Source organism: Pagrus major, chromosome 1, assembly GCF_040436345.1.
Source record: "Pagrus major chromosome 1, Pma_NU_1.0".
NCBI classification, from domain to species: domain Eukaryota; kingdom Metazoa; phylum Chordata; class Actinopteri; order Spariformes; family Sparidae; genus Pagrus; species Pagrus major.
In genome coordinates, this window is record NC_133215.1 from 7,486,284 (window position 1) to 7,512,546 (window position 26,263).

Below are 26,263 nucleotides of genomic sequence, written 5' to 3' on the forward strand. Positions count from 1 at the left end.
ATGACAAAATCTGCCTCTTCTGTATTTCAATATTGTATCTGTCCTTGATAATAATTATAATATATACAATATATGACTTCCTGGGAAATGGTCTTAAATCCAACAATCCGTTCCATTGTTTCTTCCCATCATACGAAGGACTATTTGGCCCTTTCCTAGGACACTGTTACATTACAGTGAATTTATACTGTCGAAAATTTCTGGAAGTTTAGTGTGGCTATTTACGGTTCCCCTCTCATGTTTTGTTCTGTTTATACAACCTGATTTACTGTAACTGGAACTATGCCAAGACACTGTCAAAGTCCCTAAGACTTTAACAACGACATTAATGTAACTGCTAATAACATCTTGCATGTGCAAGTGTGACATGTAGTCATCAACATAACAAAATTAACAGACTTTCCTACCCAGCAGGTGTGACCGTGTCTTTCAAGGAGGCCATGTCATCATAGATGACATCATCATCACCACCGTTTTCACTCTGTCTCTTTTGGCACCGACTTACAGTCTCCAGCACAGTTTTCAAGCGCCGGTCCAGAGCGGCGAGGTGGGGCTCTGCCAGCAGTGGAGCCACACTGTGAAGGGGATCATGGGAGAGCGAGGCCCTCATGACGTCACTGAGACGATACTGTGGTAGAGAAAGCAGACGCAGGCGTAGCCAGGTGGTGCGACGGATTCTAGAGCCAGATAGAGGAGGAGTTGGAGAGAAAGAAGGATAACACGGCGTAGTTAGGGAGGAGGAACTAACGGAAGAGAGAGGAAAATGGTGGGGGATGACTTTTATGTGATACCAAGGTCATATTGTGTGTGATTTTTTTCCTAGTCTCACAAAGCACCCATTATTATTCTGGTATGGGTGAAAAAACACTTGGGCTTGTTTGTATTTCTTTAAACCAATTCAGTCTGAATTTAACTGAAGACAACAAAGTCGACACAAAGAAAATAATGAACCATATATGATCTTGTTCCTTGTACTTTTGTATTTACCTGCAGCACTGTTCTAGAGGAGCTAGGATAGAAGGCTCATCTTTGGAGTGACGCCCAAATCTGCAATCGGAAGAGACCCGGAGTCGGTTAAGCCACATCACAATTACAACGCCAGTGACCACTATAAAGGAGTACATTAACAGAGACACACACAAACACACCAACAATACTCACGCCCTCCCGTTGTCCAGGTGTAGTAGGAAAGTGTTGTTGCCAAACCTCTCAAAGGTTTCATAATGGTGCCGGTCCATGTTACCTCAAGGAGGAGAAAAAGGAATTGAATTACTATTATCAACAAAATTCACACCTCCTCTATAGAGCTCTAAAGTGCTATGTATTCTGTTGTTACCAGCTATGCAAACATAAAACTTGTTTGTGTGCTAAAACTAAATACAGATATCCTCAAATTAACAGTTTTTGTTATGTTTTGCTTCATAAATCTGGACAAAAAGCTACTTACACACATAATTCAAACAATGATACGCTGAACAAAATTGATGGCATTTTGTGTTTTCACACGTGGGTGAAAAATATCTGAATATACATTAACATTTAAACAGCTTTCAAAACTGAAAACCAGCTGATATGGAGGGGTATTACAGTCAGTGCATCATGGCATTACTTTCACATGACATTGGGTGTAGTTATGGGTGGCAAAGACCACACAAAACAGTGATGCCAGGTGGATCACACAAAATGCTAGAAATTGCAACTATGACATTGTGTGAAATCTTTAATAAGAAATTCAAAATATTGCAAAACTCAAAGTATGAAGAGGCATTTTACAGCAACAGCAGTGTCACATACATTTATGTGAACAGTAGTCCCACTGACGAATATATTTACAAAAATAATCATGTAGAGTGAGGCCTTTTTTTATCAATAAAGTAAAAGCATCTGAGCTTCAGTCTAGTACATCACAGCAGGTAAAAATTTGGTTTCATCAGAGCACACTCACTAGCCTCACCCTTCTCAAACTACACAAAACAGGATTTAACTTGGCACGAAGGGGCAGCATAGCGATAATGTTAACATCTGCCAGTCCCCAGTTTCCACTCTCCCGCTCTCCATCGAGATAGAGCGGGCATTGATAGAGTGGTAACTGTGGGTCACAGTTTAAATGTGAACTTTCACAGTGGGAGGTATCCCGGGCTGTATTTGTGCTCCTGACTTGAGCCTGGACACAAACTAGGGGCAGTGAGCATGGCTGCGGAGAGACTGTGTCCTCTAGGGCTCCTAGCTGTGTATCCCATGATGCTCCTCTAAGCTCCAGGCCACACAAATACACAGCATCCACAGGAGGTGAGGCTGGGTATGTGCTATCGCTCAGAACCTGGAGGGAAGAAAACAACAATCAACATGCAGTAGGAACTATTTTCATCCACAGAGTTCCAAAATTTAAGGCTATTTAAATATGATTTTATCATTTGTATGCTTTACCTGAAAATGCAGGGCTATATCACTGGTATATTTGTGATTCACTTGAGCAGCCTGTCTTATCACCGCCACCAGGAAGCCTCTGGCATTTTTAAAAGAAGATAGTCGGTAGCCAACAGGTGGATCTGTGGTGTTGTGGTGCCAGAGATAAGCACTGAGCAACTCTGCCCTCCTCTCCAAGTGAGACAAGTCAGTGAGCTTGAGGAGGGAAGCGGAGGTCGGCGTGCTGTATTGAACGGGCTGTTGGAGCTGTGAGAGGAGTGAGGACACAGAATCAATGAGATCATCCCACTCAGCCTGGAGGAAGTCACGTAGGGGACTGTGAGAAACAGCTCCTGCATTTGTATCTGGGCTGTCATTCTGGTGTTCAAGGTAAGTCTTCAGAGTCTGCAGTCTGTCTATAGCGTGGCTAAAGGCTGGCAGTGTGGCATGCTGCTTTAGCTGGGTGCAGAAGCTCCTCGCTGTTCCTAGAGGAGTCTGGGAGGCCTGCAGCAGTATGTTCAAATTGTGGCTATTGATTTTGATTCTCTCAGCTGCCACATCCGCACTGAAGCCGAGCACAAGAGTCAAGTCATTGATGTTCGCTGAATCTTGAAAACCCTGCTCCAAAATCTGCAGTAATCCTGTCAAATCTGACGACATGAAACACAGCCACAATCAATACATTGTAGTTACAAAGAATATCTGACAAACAGAAATCCCGGTATTGGCTCTAACGTAAACTAAATGTCGCCTCATATTAATGCTACGGTCGTACAACTTGCTCAACAAAAGGTGTCAGGTAAATATTGAAAAGGGCAAAGAGTTAGCTTGTAGGATATTTACTATGCAAAACACAGCACTTTAAAAAAGTTGTGTGGTTACCAAAGTGGCCAGGATTGCTGATAATATCTGAAAGGATTTGTGGTCCTTTGCCCCAGAGAGGTGACAATGTGCTGAGGCAGATCTTAGCAAGGCTCTCCACCACCTCCAAATCTGCAGAGTCTAGTACATGACCACCATGCACGAGATTGACTTTAAATGAAAAGTACAACAAGGTTAAATCAGACTGTAGAGTAACTGAACAAGAAGGATAGCTTTATCTGTAAACTGTGAAGTTGGATATTCATACAGCAGCTGGGCCTTTATTTTACATATTTTGGTATGTAATTGACGAATAGGTACATACAGTTTTGGTATTGATCCTGTAGATTGCCTCAGCCAGCGTCTGGACATGGCTGCAATGGCTGCCAAATAATCCTTCAAAGAATGTTCCCTAAAAGTGCTTGTTTTTGCCACTGAGAGGCTAAGATTGTCATTCTGAATTTCTAACCACATTATGGAAAAGATTCTTTGTTAAGGAGGAAGATCCTTTTGTTTAACCAGAAAGAGCTGCAAATGTTATTTTATCATCATAAAAATAAATTCATTCAAACTTGACCAAAAAAAAATAAAACTCTCCAAAATCATCTTGGTTTGTCTATCCACTGTAACAAAAATCATCAACAAAAAGGTTTATCTCTTTAGGCATTCTTTCCTTAATGTCACACACTTGCATTAACAATCTCAGAAAAAACAAAAACAAGCACTTTTACTGGTCTTACTTTGACAGACGAAGCTGCCCTTAAGGATTACATTGCAGCCATCACAGCCCGTGTTGCGGCTGCCCGCTGAGGAGTTCAACTGGGCCGATTCCAAACCTTAGTACCTATTAGTCATTTACACATGAAAACATGTCAACATGGAACCCATCTTTCAAAATACCAGACATGCTGCCTCACCTGCTATATACTGCAAAGCTTGAGTCTTGTCATGGCAGAGACCAGCAATGCTAATGTGTGCATCCATCAAAGCCAGGAGGTCGTCCTGACTCCTTCAAAAGACAAACAATCCAAATGCACAAGAATAAAATCTAAAATCCATCATTAAATTTCCACCATTTGCAGAAAGTTCCTCGGTTTTAAAATATTGAGACATTAGTTCAGGTTGTATTTGGTTTCACTGTAAACGGATTTAACAGAAAATTATACAAATATTTTTTACAATGAGACAACACCTCTACAGTATGTGAGCCCAGTTTCTCACCAATTGTAAATCCTCCCTTGGCCTAAGTATTTATAGGTCTGTCTCTGCAGTAACACAGAGTGAAAGATGGCACAGCGGAGGAGGAGCTCCATGTTGTCTGCTGTGACAGCCGACAGTGACTGACACCGTATGATGGAGACCACCTGTCGCAAGGAACAGCTCAGCTCCTCCGTCAGGTTCCAGGGAGAGTCACAGAGCAGAGGCAGGGCACACATTCGCACTGCCGCTGTTTAATAATACAAAATAATAATCGGCATTAAAATCATTATTACAACCTGAGTAAGACAAACAGAGACTACGCTTTTGCTTGAGGCTATAAATTAGCTCACCTAGGATAAGATTGTGTCTTTTTGTTCTTGTTTTATTGATGACAATTGATAGCTTTGGCCCTAAATTGCACACCAATGTACTGTGTATTGTTTCTAAAAGCTCATGATTAGACTGGATCACTATAATGATCAATACTTAGCAGTAATGGCAATATAATAGATCTACGACCTACCTGGTATAGAGCATGATGCATATTCTTGAGTTATGAACCACAATCTGAAGCACGGGTGAATCAGGCATCGCTTCTCTGTGCGATGGGTAGGTAGACAGGCAGATAGGTAGATACATAAGTAGAAAGACTGGGCTGCAACTTGGGTTGTAAGCATGTATTAATGGCAACAAATGTTACAAATACAATTTAAAGTGATGCATGATGGACTACCTACCTCTGAAAGAGGAGATCAACCGGCTGAGGTGAGTCAATACTTTATCATCCCATTGTTCCAACAGGTGACAGTTGTTGAAAACCAACCAGTGGCCGTCATTAACAGCTTGGTCCAGCATTGAGAGAATGAACTCTGTGTCACACGGAGCCCCAAAGGAAATGACTTTCACCTAAAACATATCCATTAAGAAAAACATTAAGCAATGCATTAATATTCTCTGGTTACAGATATTAACAACAGAAACCGTGTGTGTTACCTCCTTTTTGTCTGCTACACAGTGGGACACGCTGTTTATTAAGTGAAGAGGCTGGATGCTTGTCCACTTATTTTCTCCTGGACTGGGCATTGTAAGAATGATGGGTCGCTCGTGTTTGACAAGATATCTTGAGAGGGCCTCTGGGTTCCCAGTGTGAGGGGCCTCATTCTCTGAGGTCTGTCCAGACAGGCACAGGGGGTAGACGGCCATGGCGTCAGCTAGTCCCTCCAAACAGTCTGGAAGCATGGTCTTCCATAGCAGAGCCCGCTGTAGCAGGGATAAATGGGAGTGAGAGCGACAGGGAACAGCCCCCGCTACAGACGAGGAAGTGAAGTGCAGGTACTCCTGCCACTGTGTGGGACAGGTGGAGAGAGAGGCAATCAATCCTTTGAAGACTGGGATCTTCTCCAGGCAGAGGAGCTCTGGGTGGATATGAGGTGGTATCCAGCTGGGCAGAGCACTTGTGGACTGTGAAACAGAATGCTCTGTGTCTTGAAGGCCCCTGAGGAAAGCCGCCCTCTCAGCCTCAGGGCAGTGCTGGTTGTGTTGGAGCAAAGCCAAAGACACCAGCATCTTCAGAACAGCAACATGGCTCTTGGAGAGACAAGGCCTGTATTGCACCAGCAGCTGGGCTACCATCCAGTATGTGACCTCCGCTATGACGCCCTCTGACACTTTCCCACTGCTATATGACAGTAATGGCCTGCCCTTCACAATGAAGGCCTCTTGCATAACTATGATGAAGCCATGCAGGGAAAAGCAGTAGGCAGGGGACAGACGGGACACCTCCTGCAGAGCCTGGTAGAGGGTAGCAGCCAGCCTCATTAACTGCCGGGGGACAGCCAGCAGGGACTCATGGTACTCCAGCTCCTCATTCAGCTGTTGGATCTCTGTCTGCAGTTTCGTCATTGCTTCTTGACAAACAGCCACGCGGGGGAGAAAATTAGGGTCCTCCAGCAGTGGGGTGTTAGTCTGCAGGATGTAGTCCATAAGAGCATTCTAAGACAAGATTAGATAGAGTCAGTACAAACGACAACAGATAATTACATTATGATGTATAGAGTAAGATTTTGCATCAAAGGACTGACCTCAGATTTAGTTTAACTTAAAGGTATAAAGTAACTTTTCCATTCAGTGACTACAACAACAGTTTGATTAAAAAACACTTGAAACCACACTCAAAAGCCCAGAACATGATTGATGTACAGAACTGCAGCCCAGGTAATAAGGTTTACTTGGTCCATAACCTAATATAGATAAGGTGAACATGCAAAGCCAGGCTACAGCTTGTTGGCACAGCATTAATTATATGGAAAAGGATTACTCGATAATCATTGAGATCAAGGGATATCAACCAGATCACCAGGCAAACCTCTAATTTTATTAAGTTAATTTTAATTTTTGAAGATACATGTCGGACTCTGAAACTAGCTATTTTGGTGCATAGTTAGGAAGGACACTGACAATAGCAGTTGCCATGGAATCAAAAGCTAATGACATAATTAATATAAATTAATCAGGTGAAAGAACAGTCAACGCTGATGTGTGAGAGGAATGAGAGAGAAATTTCATTCATCTTTTGTACAGGCTACATGAAATGATGTAAATCCCAACCAAACTGACCATGGCTATGCCTCAGTCAGTCAGAAATCATTTGTATGCCAGTTGCAGATTGGGTCTTTTACACATTCAAACCGTACCATTTTGTTTAAGAGAGAAGCACCCGAATGTCCCGACTGATTTCATTCTACTTCACTGAATCAAATGAGGCTATATAAGCAACAGAGACAGTATTTGCTTGATATGATGGTAAATGATGGTATCGTCACCTCTTCTGAGACCAGTTTCTCCTGCAGCGTCTGTTTGTCATTCTGCAACTGCAAGTGTCGATTCAGCAGCTTTTTACAGTCAGACTGCAGCAGCTGTGTCAGCATCAGCTCCTGGATCTCTTCTGAGCTCAGAGAAAGGTCAACCACTCGGACCTGAGCCAAAATGGAGGGATGAATCTCTAAGGAACAAAAGCAAGAAAAGTGAGCTACTGCTTGCAGCTGAGTTAGAGGAGTTAATTTCTAATATGTCCAGAGTGTCTACAGTACTTCATTACGTTTGCTGAGTTTTGGCGATCCATGTTTGTAATGTTTGTAAAGATCCCATTAATCTAACTCTTTATGCTCAGAGTAACACAAACAGTATAGAGTAGTATGCGGTCTTAATACTGACTGTGATTGTGATCCGTGTAAAGTTATTAGTATGCCTCTGTAGCAGTGATAACTTTAGCCAGTCAAACCAAGCCAAGACAAACTTGTTTACATTTATTAGATTGGGCTGACAAATGAATTTGGAAATTCTGTACTTCTGTTGCAAGATAAATGCCAAGTAAGTGTTTAACAGACTCCACAAATCCTTCTTACCACTGCCAAGCAGTTTGACAGGCAGATGGGTGGTGAAGAAGAGGCAGAATTCAGGGTGGGTCGGCTGAACATGTTGTTCTATCCCTGGAAGGCAACATCCAGCCGGTCGAACCAATCTGGCCAGAAACTGTGGGCTGGGAATTGCACGCTCAACGTTTGTTACCAGGACACTTAAGCCTGCAAAACAAAAGGTTAAAGCTGAGAAAAAAGCTGAGAAAGGACATATAATTTGGTAACAAATGGACTACAACATGATGTAAAAGTCTCATACTATTGTGTGGTTTAAGTGGTGTGGCATTTCTAATTCACCTTCCTCCGCAGCTTGGTCGATCTTTTCCATAAGCTCTGGATCATCAGCACAAACCACCATGTCACACCCTGCCTCCATCTGAAGACTGGCTTTTTCTCCTGCAGAGCAAACACACAACCGGTTTGCTGTTTTTTAATATAATTTGCATTTCACACAGGCATTGTAGAGATTTTAGGGGGATTTAAATGGCACAAGGTGCAACAAACAGGCAAACCCCAGCAAAAATGTAAATCTAAGGACTTACTGTACCTGTGAGCCAGCTTTGAGAGCTTATATCTAGATGTTGCTGGGTGTCTACCAGCAGAGGCCAGCACTGAACCCACGCACTCCTGCAGCCCCACAGCAGCAGCTTTACAAACATTCTGGCAGATGGAGCATCCTGGAGAATACCTAATGCCTGACCCATAGACAGCTGCAGACTCTCAGACACAGCGATGGGAAAACCAAGAACAGGTAAAGACGGTGAGGCTTCAGAGTGTGTAAACAGGGAGGTTCGTGGGTCCTCTCGGTTTATATTTATGCTTCCAGTCTGACATAGCTCCCTCCACTTGCTCAGCAGTTCCGTGCGCACATCAGGCCCAAAGGGGCCTAAATAAGAGATGATTGCTGCCAGGATAAGGGCATCTCCTGGTAGAGTTTGGTTATTTAACTCTGCCTCCTGAAAAAATCAAAAAAACATTATCATTTAAAAAAAGATTACCAAGAAATAACACCAAATTTAGTGGCATGTTTAAATAGCCTGTACAGAATATTTGCAGATTCTGTGTTACCTGAGCAGCAGCTCTCCAGTCTCTGAAATGTGTCTCCAACTGCCTTGCAGCTGTAGTAGCTTCTCTTTCTGCACTCTCAGCCGAGCGCAGCTCCAGCATTTGCTCCTCCAGTTCTTTTTGTACCAACCGAAGCTGAAGCTTGACATCCTCCAGATGATGGCATGCGTCCTCCTTGTGCTGCTTGGCCAGGTGCAATTGACCTCGTGCCTCTTTGGCCATCACCTCCAACTGCCGCTTGACCAACAGCTGATGTTGTATACAGCAGCACTCATACTTAGCCTGCACCCATTGACACAGGGACTCACAGGCCTTGCTCACCTCTCGCACAGACTCCGGCACAAAATGGGGACTGTGAACTATCTGTCCGAGCTGCTGCAGCTGTTCATTTGTCAGAGTGTAGCGGTCAAAAAATTCCAACTCCTAGGAGAGATATTAGAGGGAAAACAATCCCAAATCAGCCTCTTACGCCACTGTATGCCATTACTCAACCAGTGCTGACCAATATAAACTTCTGTATGAAGCCACTCTACTACTTTTACTATTACTATTGTCCACACACCTGGAAAAAGTTGGTTTGTCCAAGAAGCTGTTTAGCGCTCTCCCAGCCTGGTGGACGATTAAACAGCAAACAAATGGCATCCATAATTTTCACAACTCCATCAGGTGGATCTCTGTAGTGTCGGACCTCCTCCAGGTCAGATGGATTTAGACAGTTGAGAATTTTGAGGCCTGACAAAAACACAGGTCTCACCTGAAAAAAAATAAACACCATATTAAGATCCTTTTCTGTGACACTTCAGGTAAATCCCCTAAATTGTTCTCAGGGATTTAGTCCAATATCTAAACAGCCTAGGATACTATGATTACAAAGCTAATAAGCAATTTTTTATAATGTGATCCAATATGATTTAAAGGATGCAGATTTTAATAAGACAGGAAATCTGTTTACCTGTTTCTGGGCGTAATTAATCTGCTCTTCCAGGTCATCGAGCTTGTTTGCCACTGCTACACATGTGTCCCGAGCTTCCTCAAGCAGGCTTCTCTGGTGATCTGTAGCTCTGAGGAGTTCTTCCATGCGCTTAGGGATGGCAATTTCACAAATAGTGTGTGTTATAGGGCAAATGTTACTGAATATGAGAATTTCAATATGAACTGAAGACCACTTGCTTACTTTAACATAATCTCCTCTTTAAAAATTAGATGCAACAAAAAGAAACTCTTAGTTTAAAACCAATATTTTCTCTGGTGCGCAGAATGTTCTGAAGCCTTCACAGGCATCTGAAGAGCACTTGATATATTGCTTACAAAGTTGTTGAAACCATGTTTGACTGTGATGAAAAATAACCTCTTGTGGTATAGAAATTGTGGCAGTCGATACAGTTGCAGTCACATACAGAATACTAATCCCACTGGAACTGCATATGCTGAATTGCTATATATTACCTGCTGTGTCTCAGCAGCCTTCTCCTGCAGTCTTATTAAGTGCTGTTTGTACTGCACAGCCGTATTGTTCATGACATCCACGTGAGACAGGACACTGGCAACTCTGAAAAAATACAATAGTTAGTAGAGCAGTGTGTGTATTTCTGTTTTCAATCCAAATACTCTTTGTGAAGGTTTATTTATCAGATAAAGCTTGCTCACAGTAGCATAAACACAAGTGTGTTGGTAAATCAGCAGCAGCACATTAAATACTGAAGACACAGGGAGAAAAGAGGAAAAAATGCTAATTATCCAACGGTTTCAGAAGAACTACCTGACAGCTTGGCTCTGCCGTAGCTTGTGCAGATGGTTGCAGAGGTAACCAAAGTGGGAAATTAACTCCATATAAGTCTGAGGGCTGAAAGGCTGAGCTCTTAGAAGGACAGCAGCATACTGACATGCAGACTGATGGATTCCTGCCATAGCAACAGACAGGCCGGCCTCAAGCCCCTCTCGCTTCACTAAAAAAGAAAAGGGGAAAGGATATGTCTTGCCAGTAAGAAGAAGTACAAATTAAGTAAGTATAGACTAACTTTGGTGGTGTGACTCACTTTTGTGGGTACTGGATTTTAGGCACTGAGCAGCAACTTCCACTAAAGACTGGTGGGACCAAGGCTGGTACACCTCCACACAGCAACTGACACTCAGGGCCTTGGTCAGTTGTGCCTGGATCACAAAAGATAAGAAGTCATCCGTTTAGATTTACTGTGTAAAATTACTTTAGAAATCTAACACACTTAATGGCACAACTTGTGCTATGTATACAGAGCCCTTTCCACCCCAAATATCACATTATAGTAGAGTGAGCATGGTCTGCATGTTGGGGTGCTGCTGGGGTACAAGGATCCCACACCAGAATCAAGGGTTGATCCTGTAAGTATCCAACTATAAAAGTATGTGTCTAAATAGTTGTTGCCTGCATCTTCTCCACCTGGTCTGAAAAGTGCATTTTGTGTGTTGTTGTAAAATACAGTGACAAGTGTTGATACTCAAAGAAAATACTTATTTACATTCCATCCATGGGTTGTTTTGCTGGCAGGTATCTCGCTGCTGTCTGACATGGTGAGCGGAAGCAGCATGAACACATGCACATTTCTGTGGACTTGGCTCAAGTATCTTTGTGAAAAGAAACAGAACAAATATGGTTAACAAAGTAGTGAAATTTATGTAGTATGATGACCAATTGGTTTTCTAGATATTATCCTCTTACTTCTCAAACATCCAACTGTCCATAAGGTATCTTCTTGAATTCTTCACAGCAGTCACTCTGGAAACGAGAGTTCTCAGCTCCTCGTCTGTGTAGAGCCCTGGGTAAGTTCTGTGAGCCATCCCCACCAAGAGTTCATCTCTGACAGACTGGCTAATTCCTTCGTGGACCAGTATGATGACATTAACTCCATCCGCTCTAGTTTGATTCCCAGCCTCTTTAAGGATTTCATGCAATTTATCCTCATTCCCAGGATGCACCTCCATCAACTGGTAGCCCATTACATAGGCAGCTAAGCACACAGTGGTTTTACGGCCTGTGCCTCTGTCTGAGCCAATCAGCACTCCGTGACCTCCAGGTATGAGCAACGCCCTGAGGATATGTAACAGCTGAATCACCCTCTGTCTGTGTAGAATGACTCTGGTTGTAAAGTTGTAGTCATTATCATATTTCTGTCCTTTTTCTTCTGCTTTTCTGTCAATAAAATCACACAGCTGTTGCAGTTGTACATCAAGGTCTTGGTCCTGATAGGTACAGGTGCGTCTAAAACTGTGCTGCTGATTCATTGAGTTTAGGGCCTCTGAGAGGTCAATACCATAAACAAGCGTAGTTATTATGTGCTCCATACGCTGAAGAGTCTGGGGTTGCAGAGGGTGAGTTTTTAGATGCTGACTGTTTTCAAACAGAAGGGGAGATTCAGTCAATGTATGGCCTATGTTCAGGTCTGACTGGTCAGCTGGTTTTGGCTCTTGAGGCAGAGTTAGTGTATCTACACTCTGATCAGTTGGCCTGCAGGTGCTTGCTGTGTCCATGGGTAGTGTGGGAACAGCAAGGCTTGTCACAGCAGGTGGGTTATCTACACCAACAGGCTTGGTTTCCTCAACCAATTGAATTCCATAGTGTGTCATTGCTGTCTTGGCTATGAGTGACACGAGAGTTTTGCGTTCGTCCTCTGAGCATAACCTATCACAGAATGTACGCATGCACTCATGCATCCAGAGATGTACTATGTTTAGCACTGAAGCTGCAGGCCCTGACAGGATAGGGAGAAAGCCTGGAAGTGAATTCTCCGTTTTCTGCATTGTGTTTGTGATGTGAGGCTGCCACAGGCACAATCCTGAAAACACCTTTTCAAGGTCATGATGGGAAAATATGAAGTGGGGCCTTTGCAAAGTAGGCTGTAATTGGTCACATACTGCATGATACAGACTTTTAGTTGCAGTGATGATACAACATGCCATGTCAGCACCACTCTGCGACAGTGACATGTCTTTGAGCCAGATCTTCAGCCGAGGAGAATGGATAGACAAAATAACGTCCCTAGATAAGCTAGGGAGCACAAAGATGGAGAACAGGCGTGAGAGCCTGGAGGATATCACGTTGCTCTGGTGATTGCCCAATCCAAAGACACAACAGGTAGCCATGTAGCTGATGGTTTCAGAACACATTGACTTGAAGTGATAGGTATCAAATGTGAGAATCTCTCCCTTTGAAATACTCTGTCGTAGTGTCTCTAGTGATGCTGACATCTTCCCATAGACATCTATCAACAGGAAGACAGAACAAATTAACTTTATAAAGCTTCAAGCGGTGCAAAATCAGATTAAACTTCCATTTTAGTTCTCAATAAGGTCAATTCTTTTGACTCACCACACGGTGCTTCATGCAAATCATCCACAAAAAGAAGCACTCCAGGCTTTTTTGTCATAGTATCCTCACAGTTCTTCTGGCAGCTGATGTTATTCAGTATAGTGCGCAGGTCTCTGGAGCCCAGCAGTGGACTGGCTGGTAGGCTGATATGTGGCTTGTCAAAACTCAGCAAAGTTTTGCACAGAGTGGTTTTTCCAGAGTTGGGCTCTCCTGCGAGCAACACTGGCTGGTTTGCCTCCGACATGATGTTGAGGAGATAGGTATGTTTCCCAAACTATGCAAACAGATTTGCAACACTTGTTAGTTGAAATATTTAATTGCAGTAGCCTAAGCTCTACATTGATGTACTTTCAATACGCAAAATTGAATGCTCAGGACAAACCTTGGGAGAGATGTAATTCGTCAACAGTGTGTTCTTGGGGCATATCTTGCTGTCGATGTTAAAAAAGTGATCAAACACACTCTCCTCATCAGGAACCACAATTTTGTACCGACAATTAAACAGCACTTGACGGGCTAGTAAGTCAAACTGTGGCCAGTGTCTAAAGTAAAAACATAAAATAAAAGAAGAAAATTAGTATTTTTTGTTCATTTAGGAGGTTTTTTGTATTACAAACAACAAATGATGATGTGTTCAAAACTTAATACATTTTTGACAGTTGCAGGATTTGTCCCAGTATACCAGAAAGCCAGTACACCACTGTACATGTTAGCAGCAATAACATACATACTTAATCGTTTGCATAATTATAAGTGACTACATACGTAAGCTCCATAAAGATTCTCTTACCGAGGATGCAGATGTCCACTAAATCCCCAAATGTAAGCCACCAGAAAAAGGTTCCTGGGCAGCAGCTCTTGTTTAGTGTCGGGATCTGTGGCAGTTCTGTGAATATCTGGTGAGAGAAGAGGTGGTACAGCATTAATGAAAGTACAGTCATTTCCTTAACTAGTGTGTACGTTTACGAGGTAATTTGTAATGTGAGTAATGGTTATACCTGTTTGTTGTATTGCCTCAGCTTTTTCCACTTCCTTCCTGAAATGGTGTAGGAGGGCACGCAGGATCCGAACAAATGACATGATTTCTTGCAGTCCATAGGTGACACTTTCAAAACATTGTCCTTCATTATGGATTGCAGAGGTTAATGCCTCTTGTCTGAGCAAACTCAGAGTGCTGGAAAAAAGATCTCCAGCTAGACGAGTCCACATTTTCACAGTTCCTTGATCCAGTTTGTGTTCAGAAGAGAGGGCATCCATTTCACTCTTCCACACAGCCTTCCACAGATCAGTACCTGTGAAATAAACAAGGCTACAACGGGTCACTGCAGAGGGACTTGCGCCATGTAGGTTGGTGGTCTCCATAAGTAGTTTAAGGTGTGATTGGGATGGTAGTGTTTCACCTGATGACAGGCACAGAAATGGGTCCTCAGGACTGCAAAGTGTGGTTAAGTAATCTAACCAGCCAGGCTGTCCCACAGGCTCCCCATCCATTACCAGCCATTTCACTATTGGTGTCCGATTACTTTTCTTGTTGCAGACTTTAGACCTTGTTGGTTCACGTCGTTCTAAATCTCTCAGCACCTTTGCAACAGCTCCATCTTGCCATCCTCTCTTTTCACAGAAGCAGCCAAATAACTCTTCATGGGACATGGCATTAGGAAATAAGACCACAGTGTCAACAGAGTTCCAGGTTGAAGGAGAGATCTGTGGCTCTGCCTGTGAAGTATCTCCTTTGGTCACATTGTCGTTTTCACTCACATGTTCCACTGCCTCGGCAGCCAGACAATTCAGTGCTCCAGCTAGAGCACAGTAACAGGTTGTCTTTCCACTACCTGAGGGGCCTAAGAGCAGAACTGCCTGAGATATTTTAATGGCCTGGTAGAGTGTAAGAGCACTGCTAATTGTTTTGGTGTCAGAGTGACACTGTTTCCTTTGTAAGTCTTCTGTAACTGCATCTTTAAGTTGGTTCTCTTCTTCTTCCTCAATATAGCGTTGGAAAAGAGGAAACTGACAAGCTAATGGGAATGTGTCCCTGAAAATGATGTAGAACTGTGAGGCTTTCTTGTGCTCATAAAGAACAGGTAATACGACAGACAGAATGGCTTTAACAATGGCTGTCTCCTCCATTAATCCCTCTATAACTGACAAATGAGAACGGCGCAACCTGGAAAGCTTTTCAGCTTCTTTTCTGTCCTTCTCGACAAATCTGGCAGTCCCATTTTGTGAAGATGTATGATTAGTTTTTTCTGCAGCCGATCCTTTAGCCTCATCCGAACTTTTCCGTTGCCTTACAGTTTGTTCGAAGTGTAATTCAGAGGCGGAGATGATCTTTTGCAAGACAACGAGATAGCAGCTTTGGTTGTCAGTGATGAAATCAGGCAGACAGAGGGAATCCTTGGCCAGGCTGATGAGGGACACCAGACGCTGACTTAAAGACATGGCTTCTGTGAAACCAATGGAAGTCAGCATTACTTCTGCGATGATCATGTAATCAGGATGGGTTAGTGCAATGGGTCTGGTTGCATACCGCAGACTCTCTGGAACCTCAGATGTAAACCCCTTGGATGAGATGAGAACACACCCATAGTGTAGGCTGGCATGAATGCTTTTCCCTGCAAGTATCATTTGGCATTCTGAATCAACATTTTTGTAGCCTGTGACCCTCTCAGCAGTCCTGTCATTTGGGTCCTTATTCTCTCTTTGATTCTTCTTTTCTGTCAACCCAGAGAACGATTGGTGAATGTCTACAAGATGCTGTGCCAGTAATGACAGGACCCCTTGTGTTAGTAAGTCTACAGAGTCCAGTAGCAGCCATGCTCCAGTCTGGAGGGCACCCAACATCATCCGCTGAACAACACCTGGTCTCATGCTTGGACAACACTGTATGCTGACAAGCTGTCGGCCCAGCGCTTTTCCTAACTGGACCACAGTCGTTTTCTTTCCAGACATGCAGGGTCCACTCACAAACCCACATCTATAGCTTGTCATGGCAAGGAGAATCCCCAGTATTGCCCGATCTGTGAACGGAGAATGCACAATCACCCAATCTTCTGGACCAAAATACTCATAACCATATTGGAGTCGATGGCCCAAAACATCCACATAACATGTCGGTCCATCATTGCCTTTCAGACTCCAATTTTCTGAGTTTATGTGATACTTCATCAGACTTTGCCACTCAAAAGAAGACTCCAGAGGTACACCTTGCACTTCCATGAGTTGAGATAGCTGCTGCGAATGTTTCATTGTAAGTTGCACTAACACACGCAGACACGTCATCGTATACTTAGTTTTAGCCCCTGTGACTCCATCCCTTATGGACTGTCCAAGGTTTTTCAGCTCTGCAGAGGTGTGTGCCTTTATGTTGCTCAGCTTCACTGGGCTCAATTCTTGGAAAGCTTGTAACACAACGTTGCACCAAACTGCCTCCTCAGCCACCAGCAGACACTGAAGAGGATAGTCAGACAAGAGATCCAGCACAGGCATTGCGATGTTCCTCTTATCGGCAATGTCGATCAGGACGTCTCCAACTTTCTTATCACATTCCAAATCTTGACTGGATGGTTCAAGCTGGTTTCGCATAAGAGCACATTCTTTCATGAGCTGTACCATGGTCATCTTCAATTGTTTCTCGAACAGACAAAGCCAATCCAAGGCACTGAGATTTGGTTCCAAAGGAGACAGAAAGGTAATGTGCTCCTGGAGGCTGCCAAAAAATCCCAGCACCTTCATCTGTCTGCGGCTTTGAGACGTAGCCTCAGAGTACTTTACATTTCTTGTACTAGATGGTATTTCACGATCCACTTCGAGCCAACGAACCCCTTTAAAGCATTTGCGTACAACGGGTTGCAGTGTGAAAGGCGCTGGGTGAAAAGAGAGTAGCTGTATCACCTCCCTGTCACTCAGAAACCAGAGTCTTGGAAACTGTTCACAGAGGGTGTCCAGGAGATCCACCATCTGGTTGGAAATACCCTCCATTGTAGACAGGCCATCCATTAGTATTTGGCAAAGGTTATTGCCATGGAATCTGTCATTTGTCTTCTTGAAATGAACAAAGTTCAACACATGACGGTCACTGGCTATAGAGAGCATGATTTCCTTAAATGTCTCATCAACTGGTCGGAATCGGTCCAGCTATGGGGAAAAGAAATACATTTATCTGAAACAGAAACTTAAAGAAAAGCTCTGCGAAATACCAGTTTTATAGCAATTCAAAAGGTAGTTATATGTGACTTGTGATCATGAAACAGGGACATACCAAATCCACTTTCTGAAAAGTAAAGTTTTGATGGAACATCTTGGTCAGGAAGGCCCATATTTGCTGGTGTCTTTCAAATAAAGAAAGCAGCTTCTCTATTAATTATTAAAAGGGGAAGAAAAACAATACAATGTTCATACTATCTCTACACTTTGTGGCAAATTTTCAAAATGTTGATTTCTATATTTTATTCCTGAATGTCCCCCTTACCAAGATCTTGTAGTGATTGCACCAGATTTTCCATCTGCAGCCTGAACTCCAGACTGTCGGGGGACTTCAACATGATGGACAGAGTCATCAAATCATTCTCTATCTCAGCAAAGTGTATCTCCAGACCTGAATGAGAAAACACAAATCGCAGATATTTCGAAGCAGAATATTGATTTCACACGGAATCAAAGTAGTAACTGCTTGATTGATGATTACATCTCTATTACTAAGTTGTTGTTAGGTTGTTATTCAGTCTCACCAATGATGGTGAATCTTGCATCATGACAGGAATGTTGACTGGCCGTTCGGAGATTTGAAACGGTGCCCTCTGTGGGCTTTTCTGTCTCTGCTAATCCCTGTTGTGGCTCACAAACAGGGAGAGTGAATTTCTCCAGCTGGAAGATTCTGGCTTCCCAACCCTGTTGAAGTTTGTGGAAGGTCTGCTCCATGTTACACTCTGCGTCTGCATCCCCACATATCTGATGGAGTAAAAGGAACCATGAGAAGCAAAATTAATCAAGTATCGTGTGTTAATGACATATAAAGATAGTTACGCAAAGGCAATTATTTCAACCCCTATTTGTTCTGATTTTAGTAGCGCTGCCATAACGTGCTCAATATGCAACATCTCTCCTGCTTTCACCTTGTTAATGAGTTGCTGGTCAATTTGAGGTTGTTGAGACATCAATTCAGCAACAGTCACCTCCTTCTCTGGAACATAGCCCATGCCTGCCAGATGGAAAGCATTTCAATCATTTTAAATATCCTGTAATGATATGCATGTGTTAATATATGGGAATGTCTCTGACCTTCAAAAATAGCTTTCCAGTGTTTATGTTTGAGCGTGGGGCTCTGCAGCTTGGCCATGAATGTAAGCTGATGGCTTAAGCTGTCCAGGTTTCCTAAAGTCTCCTGCAGCACAGCATCATCAGTAGGTATGATACTTGTTAGAGACAGAGCTTGCTCCTTCCACTTGGCAACTTTCCCTTGAGCTTGTGACACCACAACCTGACAGAAAAGTATTTCAAAATATTTGTTGGTTTAACTCCCATGGACAATAGTTATAGGGTTGTTTTTAAATCACAAAACAGAATATTCTTACTTTTATAACTCTTAATGGTTTATAAACAGTGATTAGCATCTTTGCATGAATGTCGTGTGAACCAAGCTGTGCTGCCGATACTCCAGCTCTTAACATCACTACTTTTTTCTCCAAAGATGGCAATTAATTAAGGAGAGACTGAATTCAATTTTAAGTACATTTTAAATTAGCTTTAAATTTCTCAGCACCATGAATGCGCACAAATACAGTAATTACCTCCTTGCAAAACATATTTAGTCATCATGTTAATAAGCAGAAAGAGGTCAGTTTGACATGTTACCTCACTGAAAGAGAGCTGTTTCCATTCTTTCAGCCATGCTATGAAGGCATCTCTCAGCCCCCACAACTCTTTACGGGCGTTGACCTTCTGAACATCTGTTGCCAAAGTGGTCAAATCCATTGGATGTTCTAATGGGAGGCAATAAAACACAGTCTGATAAGATTAGGGTTTCTGTAACTACATATTATGACAGTTTTACTACTGCCAAGCTTCATTTTTTCTTTGTTTAATTTCTCATTTAAAATACATGTTTAATCCACCAGTGGTCAAAGCTAAAAGCACAACATCAAAAGCATTTCTTTCAAGCTTCAACCCATATTTTGTACCAACTCACCTTGTAGGTCTCGACTGTTCCTACTAAGTTGTTCCAGCTTTGCACTGAGATTGTGCACATGTGAACACATGTGGTTCAGTGTGGAGACCATCTCTTTTGCATTCTGGGTTGGGTCAAGGAAGGGTCCAGATGTAGTTTTAGACACTATATTTTTAAGGTCATACACCAAAAATGAGAACATTGTGTCCAGTGCATGAGCCATTGTAGGAAGACGCTGGCACACAATGCTATCTGCTTTCTTCAAGAGGGGAATAAAGCAATCCCAAATGTCCAGCATCTGAATATAGGACACAAACAGAAGCACACAGACCGCGGTGTAAAAAAAGCTATAAATGAGACATTACAGCTGTAATGTTCCAAAATAATGCAGGAAACTGAATTGTACAAATATAATGTGGTTAATAATGTCATCATTTTCACTTTTATCCATACAGACCTTTTCCTTCAAAGTCACCTCCTGTTCAGTCATCTTCCTATAGTTACTGCAAACAGTGTCCTGGAGGGAGTGAATGTACTCCAAACGTTTCTGTAGGTCAGCAAACGTTTTCACAGACTCCCTCACCTGAAGAGAGAAGACAGATTTGGACTTTTTAAAATCAATTTTAGGTGTTTATCATGACTAATAAATTATGTTTAATTACTGATCTAAAATGTATCTCCTGGCACTAAGGTCATGGAGAGTCCAAACACTATGTACCTTCAATTGTTTAGAATGAAAACTTGAATGTGAAGATGAAAAAGCTCTGTAGACTCTTAAAAGTCAGACAACAGTAATATGTAACATGGTTGGTTTTCGGATCAGAAATCATTAAAATATCTGGTATCAGATGAATAAAATCTCATTATGCTACAGAGAATAAAAGATTCATTAAATGTTGGCATGTTGACAAATAATTGAAAAGACTGAGAGAACGACCTCGTGCCTGTAGATTGAATAAGCAAGCTGGGTGACGATTAGGTAAAATACAACCAACCATAAACTCTGTCTGACTTGAAACTGCACTTTGAAAGTCTTTAACAACTCACCGTCAAAAGAGTTTACTGGAGTACTTAAGTGTACACTAGTGTTCTTCACTTATGTGCCTTCAAATAACAGCACTGAAAGCCTTAATGCACTTTGAATCACCTGAACATTCTTGGATAATGGAGTCTAAATTCAGAACACATTTGCTCTAACAAGACAAAGTTCTTAAGATGAATAATTAAAATGAATATGTGACCAAAAGAAGAATCTCAGAGGATCTGAATCGTCCATTTGTGAACCCTGCAAAGGTGAAACAGGTAAAACTAGGGTATTGGCTTCTTATGAATGTCTTTCTTATTGTTTGGGCTGATTTTTCTCTTTGCGTGACCTGTAATCATACAAGTATGTAATGTGTGTGTTTCTGTACCATAACAGCATATTTTGAGAAGTCATGTAAGTCTTGGGGTTCTGGCTTGAGTTCAGCTGCAGTCCTCTCCAAGTCTGATATGACACTTTCTGAGAGCAGCTTTATCTGCTCAACGAGCTGCTCCAGCACTTCCTGCTCAATCATCTTCAGCTGTTGCCCTTGAAAAAACAAACGCAAAGAGTAATAAAGCATTCGGGATAAAAACAAAAAAGTAACCCATCAACTGGCCATCCAGTTTACTGTTTTACAAAGCCAGGGAACAATAAAGAGTAATTTCTTTTAGGAAACATTGTTTCATCACTCCTCCCTGGTTTGGGGCAAAGTCAATTCAAAAAGTTTTTGAAAAGGATTTTGTATCTTAGAGTCGTCAAGTAAGACTGAAGCGAAGATTTAATTACTTTAGAGCCGACATACCTAGATTGTCCTTGATGCAATGGCACTGGATAGTGAACAGCTGGTTGGAGGTGGAGATTGATGAGGGAACTGTGTGGATTGCTTCTGTCCAGTGGCGTACCTTCTTTATATGTTCCTCATATACTAGTGCAGGCTGACTCATCATGGATTCCAGAGAGGCTCCACTCCATTGGCTAATGAACATGTGGATTTCCATCAGCCATGAGTAGCTCTCGCACAGCTGCTGGATTTCTAGCTCAGCTTCCTGTACAGAGAACAGTCACAGTTACTAGAAGCACATGAGCAGGTGTGCAAATTAGTTAACATTTGATTGATGTGATAAAGTGACAGTCTTGCCTGCATAATCTTGGCCTGCTCTTTCTCAATTTGTTTTCTAACATCGTTGATGCTGATCTGCCATTCCAGCTGCCTCTTGGGGAGGGGATAGTAGCAGCCGTGTACCCTGCTGCCTTGCACCATCAGCGAGGTCTCTTGAGGCAGCACCAGCCAGCGAGATGACAGGTCTCTGAAAAACTTCCAGCAGCAAAACTTTCTGCAACCAGCTGTTTCATCACTGTTCTTATCCTCCCCTGGGAATTAAAACACATGGAGAATGAAAATAACCTGTCTTCCCACTGTTTATAAAATAAATGACATAAAATATAACTGCTCTGGCAAATTTTCATATGAATACTGCAGGTATGGATGAGCAGATGCTCAAATTTATTGAGATCAGAGCACTGAAAAGACCAGCAACTTTAATGCAAATGGCTGTACCTGTAAAAGTCAAATGTTCAATACAACTGCACTCAGAGGTTAATTCCTGAGAGAAACCAGAGCTGGAGACACTGTTGCTGTTCTCTAGGAAGAATCCACAAGTGTCACACATCTGATGGAAAAGAAAAATGTTAAGAGGCTGGTGATAAACTCATTATCAAAAGGCTGATCAAAATGACAACAACATTGCCAGAATGAACAGATGCAATGAATGAAACTATTAAATATAACACAAGTATTACTATTGACGCTGTAGAGCAAATTAAATAGATCATAAGTGTATTAAAGGCTTTACATCCATGCAAATAAACCTTTTGGAGATACTGATTTATTCATTTATATTCATTCATTTAATTTTTGTCCTTCACATTTCAGTTTGTTTAAGTAATACAGTCACTCTGTTAGTCAGCCACTTTTCTGTTGATGGTGTGATGAGATTATGAAATGAAACATTATGTTGTGAACAATACCTATTGTGACAACCATGAAGCACAGTTCCAGTAAGTGGCTGGCTTTGTGCAAGTGGAAATTTTTCTAAATTACCTGAATTACTGAATCACCAACAGTCAGGACGGCTTCACTCACTGCTTCTTGGAATAGATGCACTGGTGGGTCCAAGGTCAGCTGACCACTGGCACTGAAACAAAGCTCAGTGTGGAAGAGACAGCACTGCTGAGATGTCTTCCTCTAACAAACAAAAACACATCATACATCATCAATAAAGCATTAATATGATTGATGTTTAAATCCATTGTCAGTAAGCTTTATCTGATTCTGTCTCCATTATTTTATGTAGTTGTGTTCCTTCATTGTAATTCAAGTTTTGTATCCATAGCTCTCCTGTTATAACCTTGAGAGAAGTATGCTACAGTGCTCTATCTGAAAATCATGTGTTTTAAAGAAAGAGAGGACTATGCTCTCTCGTTACCTTCAAAACATGGCTGACAAAAGAAATGGCATCTTGTCGGATGATCGTGACGAGACTCTGCACAATCATTTGGTTGACGAGAGCAGCGAAGTTGCCCAATTTCTGCAAGACGCTTTCAGACCGAGCCAACTCTTTATTCAACTCCCGCTGGTGAGCCAGATGGAGGTGAATGGGTTCGTAGCTTTTATGTGGCTTTTTAGCATATTCCATATGCAGCTGCAGCTCCTGGTGTGCCTTGTAGCTGCCCTCTTTCACCTGGTGACAAAAACAGCACCGCAGTAAAAATAAAACAAGTTCTACAGTGATAACATATTTATTTTACTTCCTAGCAAACTGACCAGCTGGCAGAAATGGAAAGGCTTCCATCTCAAATAAAACTGACATTTTTGTCTACGCTCAGAAACTTTTCTCATGAACCAATTAAAAACTGTCGCTCGATTGCTCTTTCATTAAAACTATTCATCACAGCTTAAAACAGGTTTGAGTTTGTTACAACAGAGAAAACTGTACCGCAGTGAAGATGACAGCGCGACACTGTGATAATTCCTCCAGTATCTTCAAACGCTCTTGATTCATGGTTACCAGCACATTTTTTAATTCCAGCAAAGTGTATGATCTAGACTCGTCCTGGGGCAGCCGGTGTGTCCCTTTCAGTTCTTCAATGACTCTGTAAAAGATACAGAATCATTGCTAGGTAATCCGAACAACTGAAGCTTAACATTGGTCTCGTCTTAAAAAATCAACAATTTAACTAATATTGAATGATTTACATGTGAACGTGACGCACCTGGTGAACAGAAAAAGAGCATTTCTGAACTGAGGTACAGCTATAACCAGCATATCCTGCAGATCCTCACTGCGGCGCTGAAAAATGTTTTTACGCACATTTCTATGCCACCTGGCATGAAAAAAACATAAAGCAGACGAAGGATGAGGATAAAACACAAAACAAGAGCAGGGAAGAAATATGTACGCTGGAGCACATGTCCTGGAAGATTTCAATGTCCAGGACAAACAGAAGAATTTCCGTTCAAATATGGTCTGTGTTTATTGAGCTTAAAGTGGCAACTAACAACTTCCCCCACAGTGTTTCCAAGCAGTTTTTTTGTTGCTGCCACTGTTGCAAAGACAACTAGATCGCTTCTGTTTTCCTCAGAGTTACAAATAACAACAACATAGGACAAAACATGAGTTTATTCAATCATTTAGTCTATAGCAGAGATGGATCGCCAGTAAATCGCTTTCTCTGGGGGGCCGCGTGCCTGGTGGCAGACAAAGTTGTACAGTGATAGAGAGGTTTATAGCGAACCAATGTAAGCTCTGCTGATTTCATTATTCTTTATCCATTACATTGCACAATCAACATTTACTTCAGAATGATACACTGAAGCAGAAAACCTGTCTATTGCCAGTTAAAAAAACAATTCACAGAGACTGCTCATGCCGTGCATCACCTACTCAAAGCGTTACAATCAACTATCTTTTTTTTTTAAATCACTTACTCCACCTTTAATACGATTCAAATTCTGCTTAGAGGGAATTTGTTTCGACAGACATTATGCATGGAGGGATTCAGATATGTCAGACTTCAACAGATTTTCCTGGTAAAATAAACAGTTATTAGGGGAAAACAAAACCCTGAAGAAGAGAGAGAAAGCATAGCTTGTATGTAACTTACCAGGTGAAAGCTTTCCGCAGTCTAAAGTCCCTGAAAAACTGGATCTCCTGCAAGGCTGTCCACAATGTAGACTCTCTGTGCCACTCTGCCAGACTCACATGTCCACCGTAACCCCCCCCTGTCACATGCAGGACAGTAGTAGGGGAGAAGATGTAGTGCTCAGAACCAGCTTCACTGGAATCGACCACTCGCAGGTCATATGGTCTGGAAATAAAGCAGACATATCACTGTGTATTCACTATTTAATTGTGTGCACCCCAGCTGGTACATAACCTTATTTTAGTGTACCTGTAAGAGTCTCCGGCCACTTCTTTCAGGTAATAAAGCTCCAATTCCCCCAGGTCTCTTTTCTTGGCAAAGATATGAACTACCTCTGTGCCAGTGAGAGGAACTTTATTTGGTTTGGTCACTTTTCCATTTATCACAGTCGTTATCTTTTTATCGTTACATGTTGCGATTTTTATGGCTTCATCTGTCCCTGTAAGACTGAAAAAATAAAAAATGAGTGTAAACAGAAGAGCAATTAATTCAGTCGTCAAATACTTTGAGGAGTAAAATGTTGATGGCTAAATTTGTCACCCGTTTATGGAAGGTAATTGAAAAACTTACTGCTTGACAAGCTCCTATAATATACTGTATACACTATATCTGGAAAAATATTAATTACCCTACAACCAGACACTTTAACAAAGATCTATAAATACACATCCAGTCCACCTGCAAACCATCAACAACATCAGATTTCTCTCATTGTCCTGATTTTATCTGTAACAGTGTGATAACAGTAGGAATTACACTCATAACCACAACTTTACAATTTGTATCTGAACAAAGTACTCCATGTACCTCTGTGCTGTTGACTCATCAGCAGTTCTGTTAGGGATGTGGGTCCCTAATGCTGAGGCCAGTAGTCGAGGTCTTACTTGGGCTGTAAGACGAGGGAGTTCCACCACTGATGAAGGCCGAACAGAGGGGAAATTTCTGAACTGAGGCCTGGCCAAAAAAACTGCTGAGAGAGATGGCAGCTCCCGGCATAGTGGAGGTAAAGTCACTTCAGGAGCGTGGGCCTTTTTCTTAACCTTGGATCCAGACCTAGTAATGTCTCCATCATGGGACCTTTTCTCTGAAGGGGCAGCGAACATGCTGCTGATCTTTCTCTGAATACCATCAGCAGGTTTAAGTAGCACAAACGTTGTCTTGCCTCTTTATTCCGGCAATTCTGGAAGAAAAGAACAAAAACTTAATGTACATTTTTAGTGTGAATCACCAGTATATCATGCTAAACATATCCTGTATCGTGAAAGGGGCACTACTTAGTATTTGGAGAAGAAATTCAGACTCAGAATTTTAATATTGAAATATTAATAAGGTAATAATACAAACTCAGTTTGTTTATTCATTTTATTCAGTCACGGAACCCAACAGAGTTTGTTTATTTAGTTTGTTTAGGGATTAAAAAAATGAGTCGCTGAGGAACTTTCTATTTTTGCATTACTTTTTTTCTTTTTCTGTGATTTTCCCTGTTTTATCACTTTTAGTCCTTTACTTGTAATGACTCATACTGACTTTTTGTGTTCTTACATTTTCTGTTCTGCCTTCTCTTTTTAACTCGTGTTAGACGA

General features: G+C 41.9%; 2 protein-coding genes across 2 annotated transcripts in view; both read right to left on the reverse strand.

The window, feature by feature from the left end:
* Positions 1-403: 403 nt before the first annotated feature.
* LOC141004718 (extracellular serine/threonine protein kinase FAM20C-like) overlaps positions 404-26,263 on the reverse strand; it is a 33,788-nt gene continuing 7,928 nt past the window's right edge. The window contains exons 9-11 of the mRNA XM_073476381.1: positions 1,162-1,243; positions 988-1,047; positions 404-677 (exon numbers count right to left, since the gene is read on the reverse strand). Coding sequence (XP_073332482.1) covers positions 404-677; positions 988-1,047; positions 1,162-1,243 — 416 coding nt within the window. The remainder of the gene's footprint in view (positions 678-987; positions 1,048-1,161; positions 1,244-26,263) is intronic.
* dnhd1 (dynein heavy chain domain 1) lies at positions 1,931-25,676 on the reverse strand. Its single transcript, XM_073463961.1, has 43 exons — positions 25,565-25,676; positions 24,930-25,119; positions 24,642-24,845; positions 23,751-23,861; positions 23,474-23,630; positions 22,964-23,218; positions 22,579-22,722; positions 22,036-22,147; positions 21,616-21,848; positions 21,280-21,523; positions 20,866-21,023; positions 19,911-20,036; positions 19,475-19,751; positions 19,141-19,268; positions 18,568-18,766; positions 18,402-18,487; positions 18,018-18,237; positions 17,759-17,884; positions 17,549-17,643; positions 14,289-17,424; positions 14,081-14,186; positions 13,673-13,832; positions 13,291-13,564; positions 11,644-13,183; positions 11,444-11,549; positions 10,985-11,099; positions 10,708-10,894; positions 10,395-10,497; positions 9,901-10,029; positions 9,511-9,702; positions 8,952-9,371; positions 8,431-8,839; positions 8,181-8,276; positions 7,872-8,048; positions 7,290-7,468; positions 5,461-6,459; positions 5,205-5,373; positions 4,991-5,065; positions 4,489-4,714; positions 4,185-4,276; positions 3,289-3,438; positions 2,428-3,056; positions 1,931-2,320 (listed from the first exon to the last, which is right to left on the reverse strand). The coding sequence occupies exons 1-43, from the start codon at positions 25,674-25,676 to the stop codon at positions 1,931-1,933; spliced, it is 13,236 nt and encodes a 4,411-aa protein (XP_073320062.1).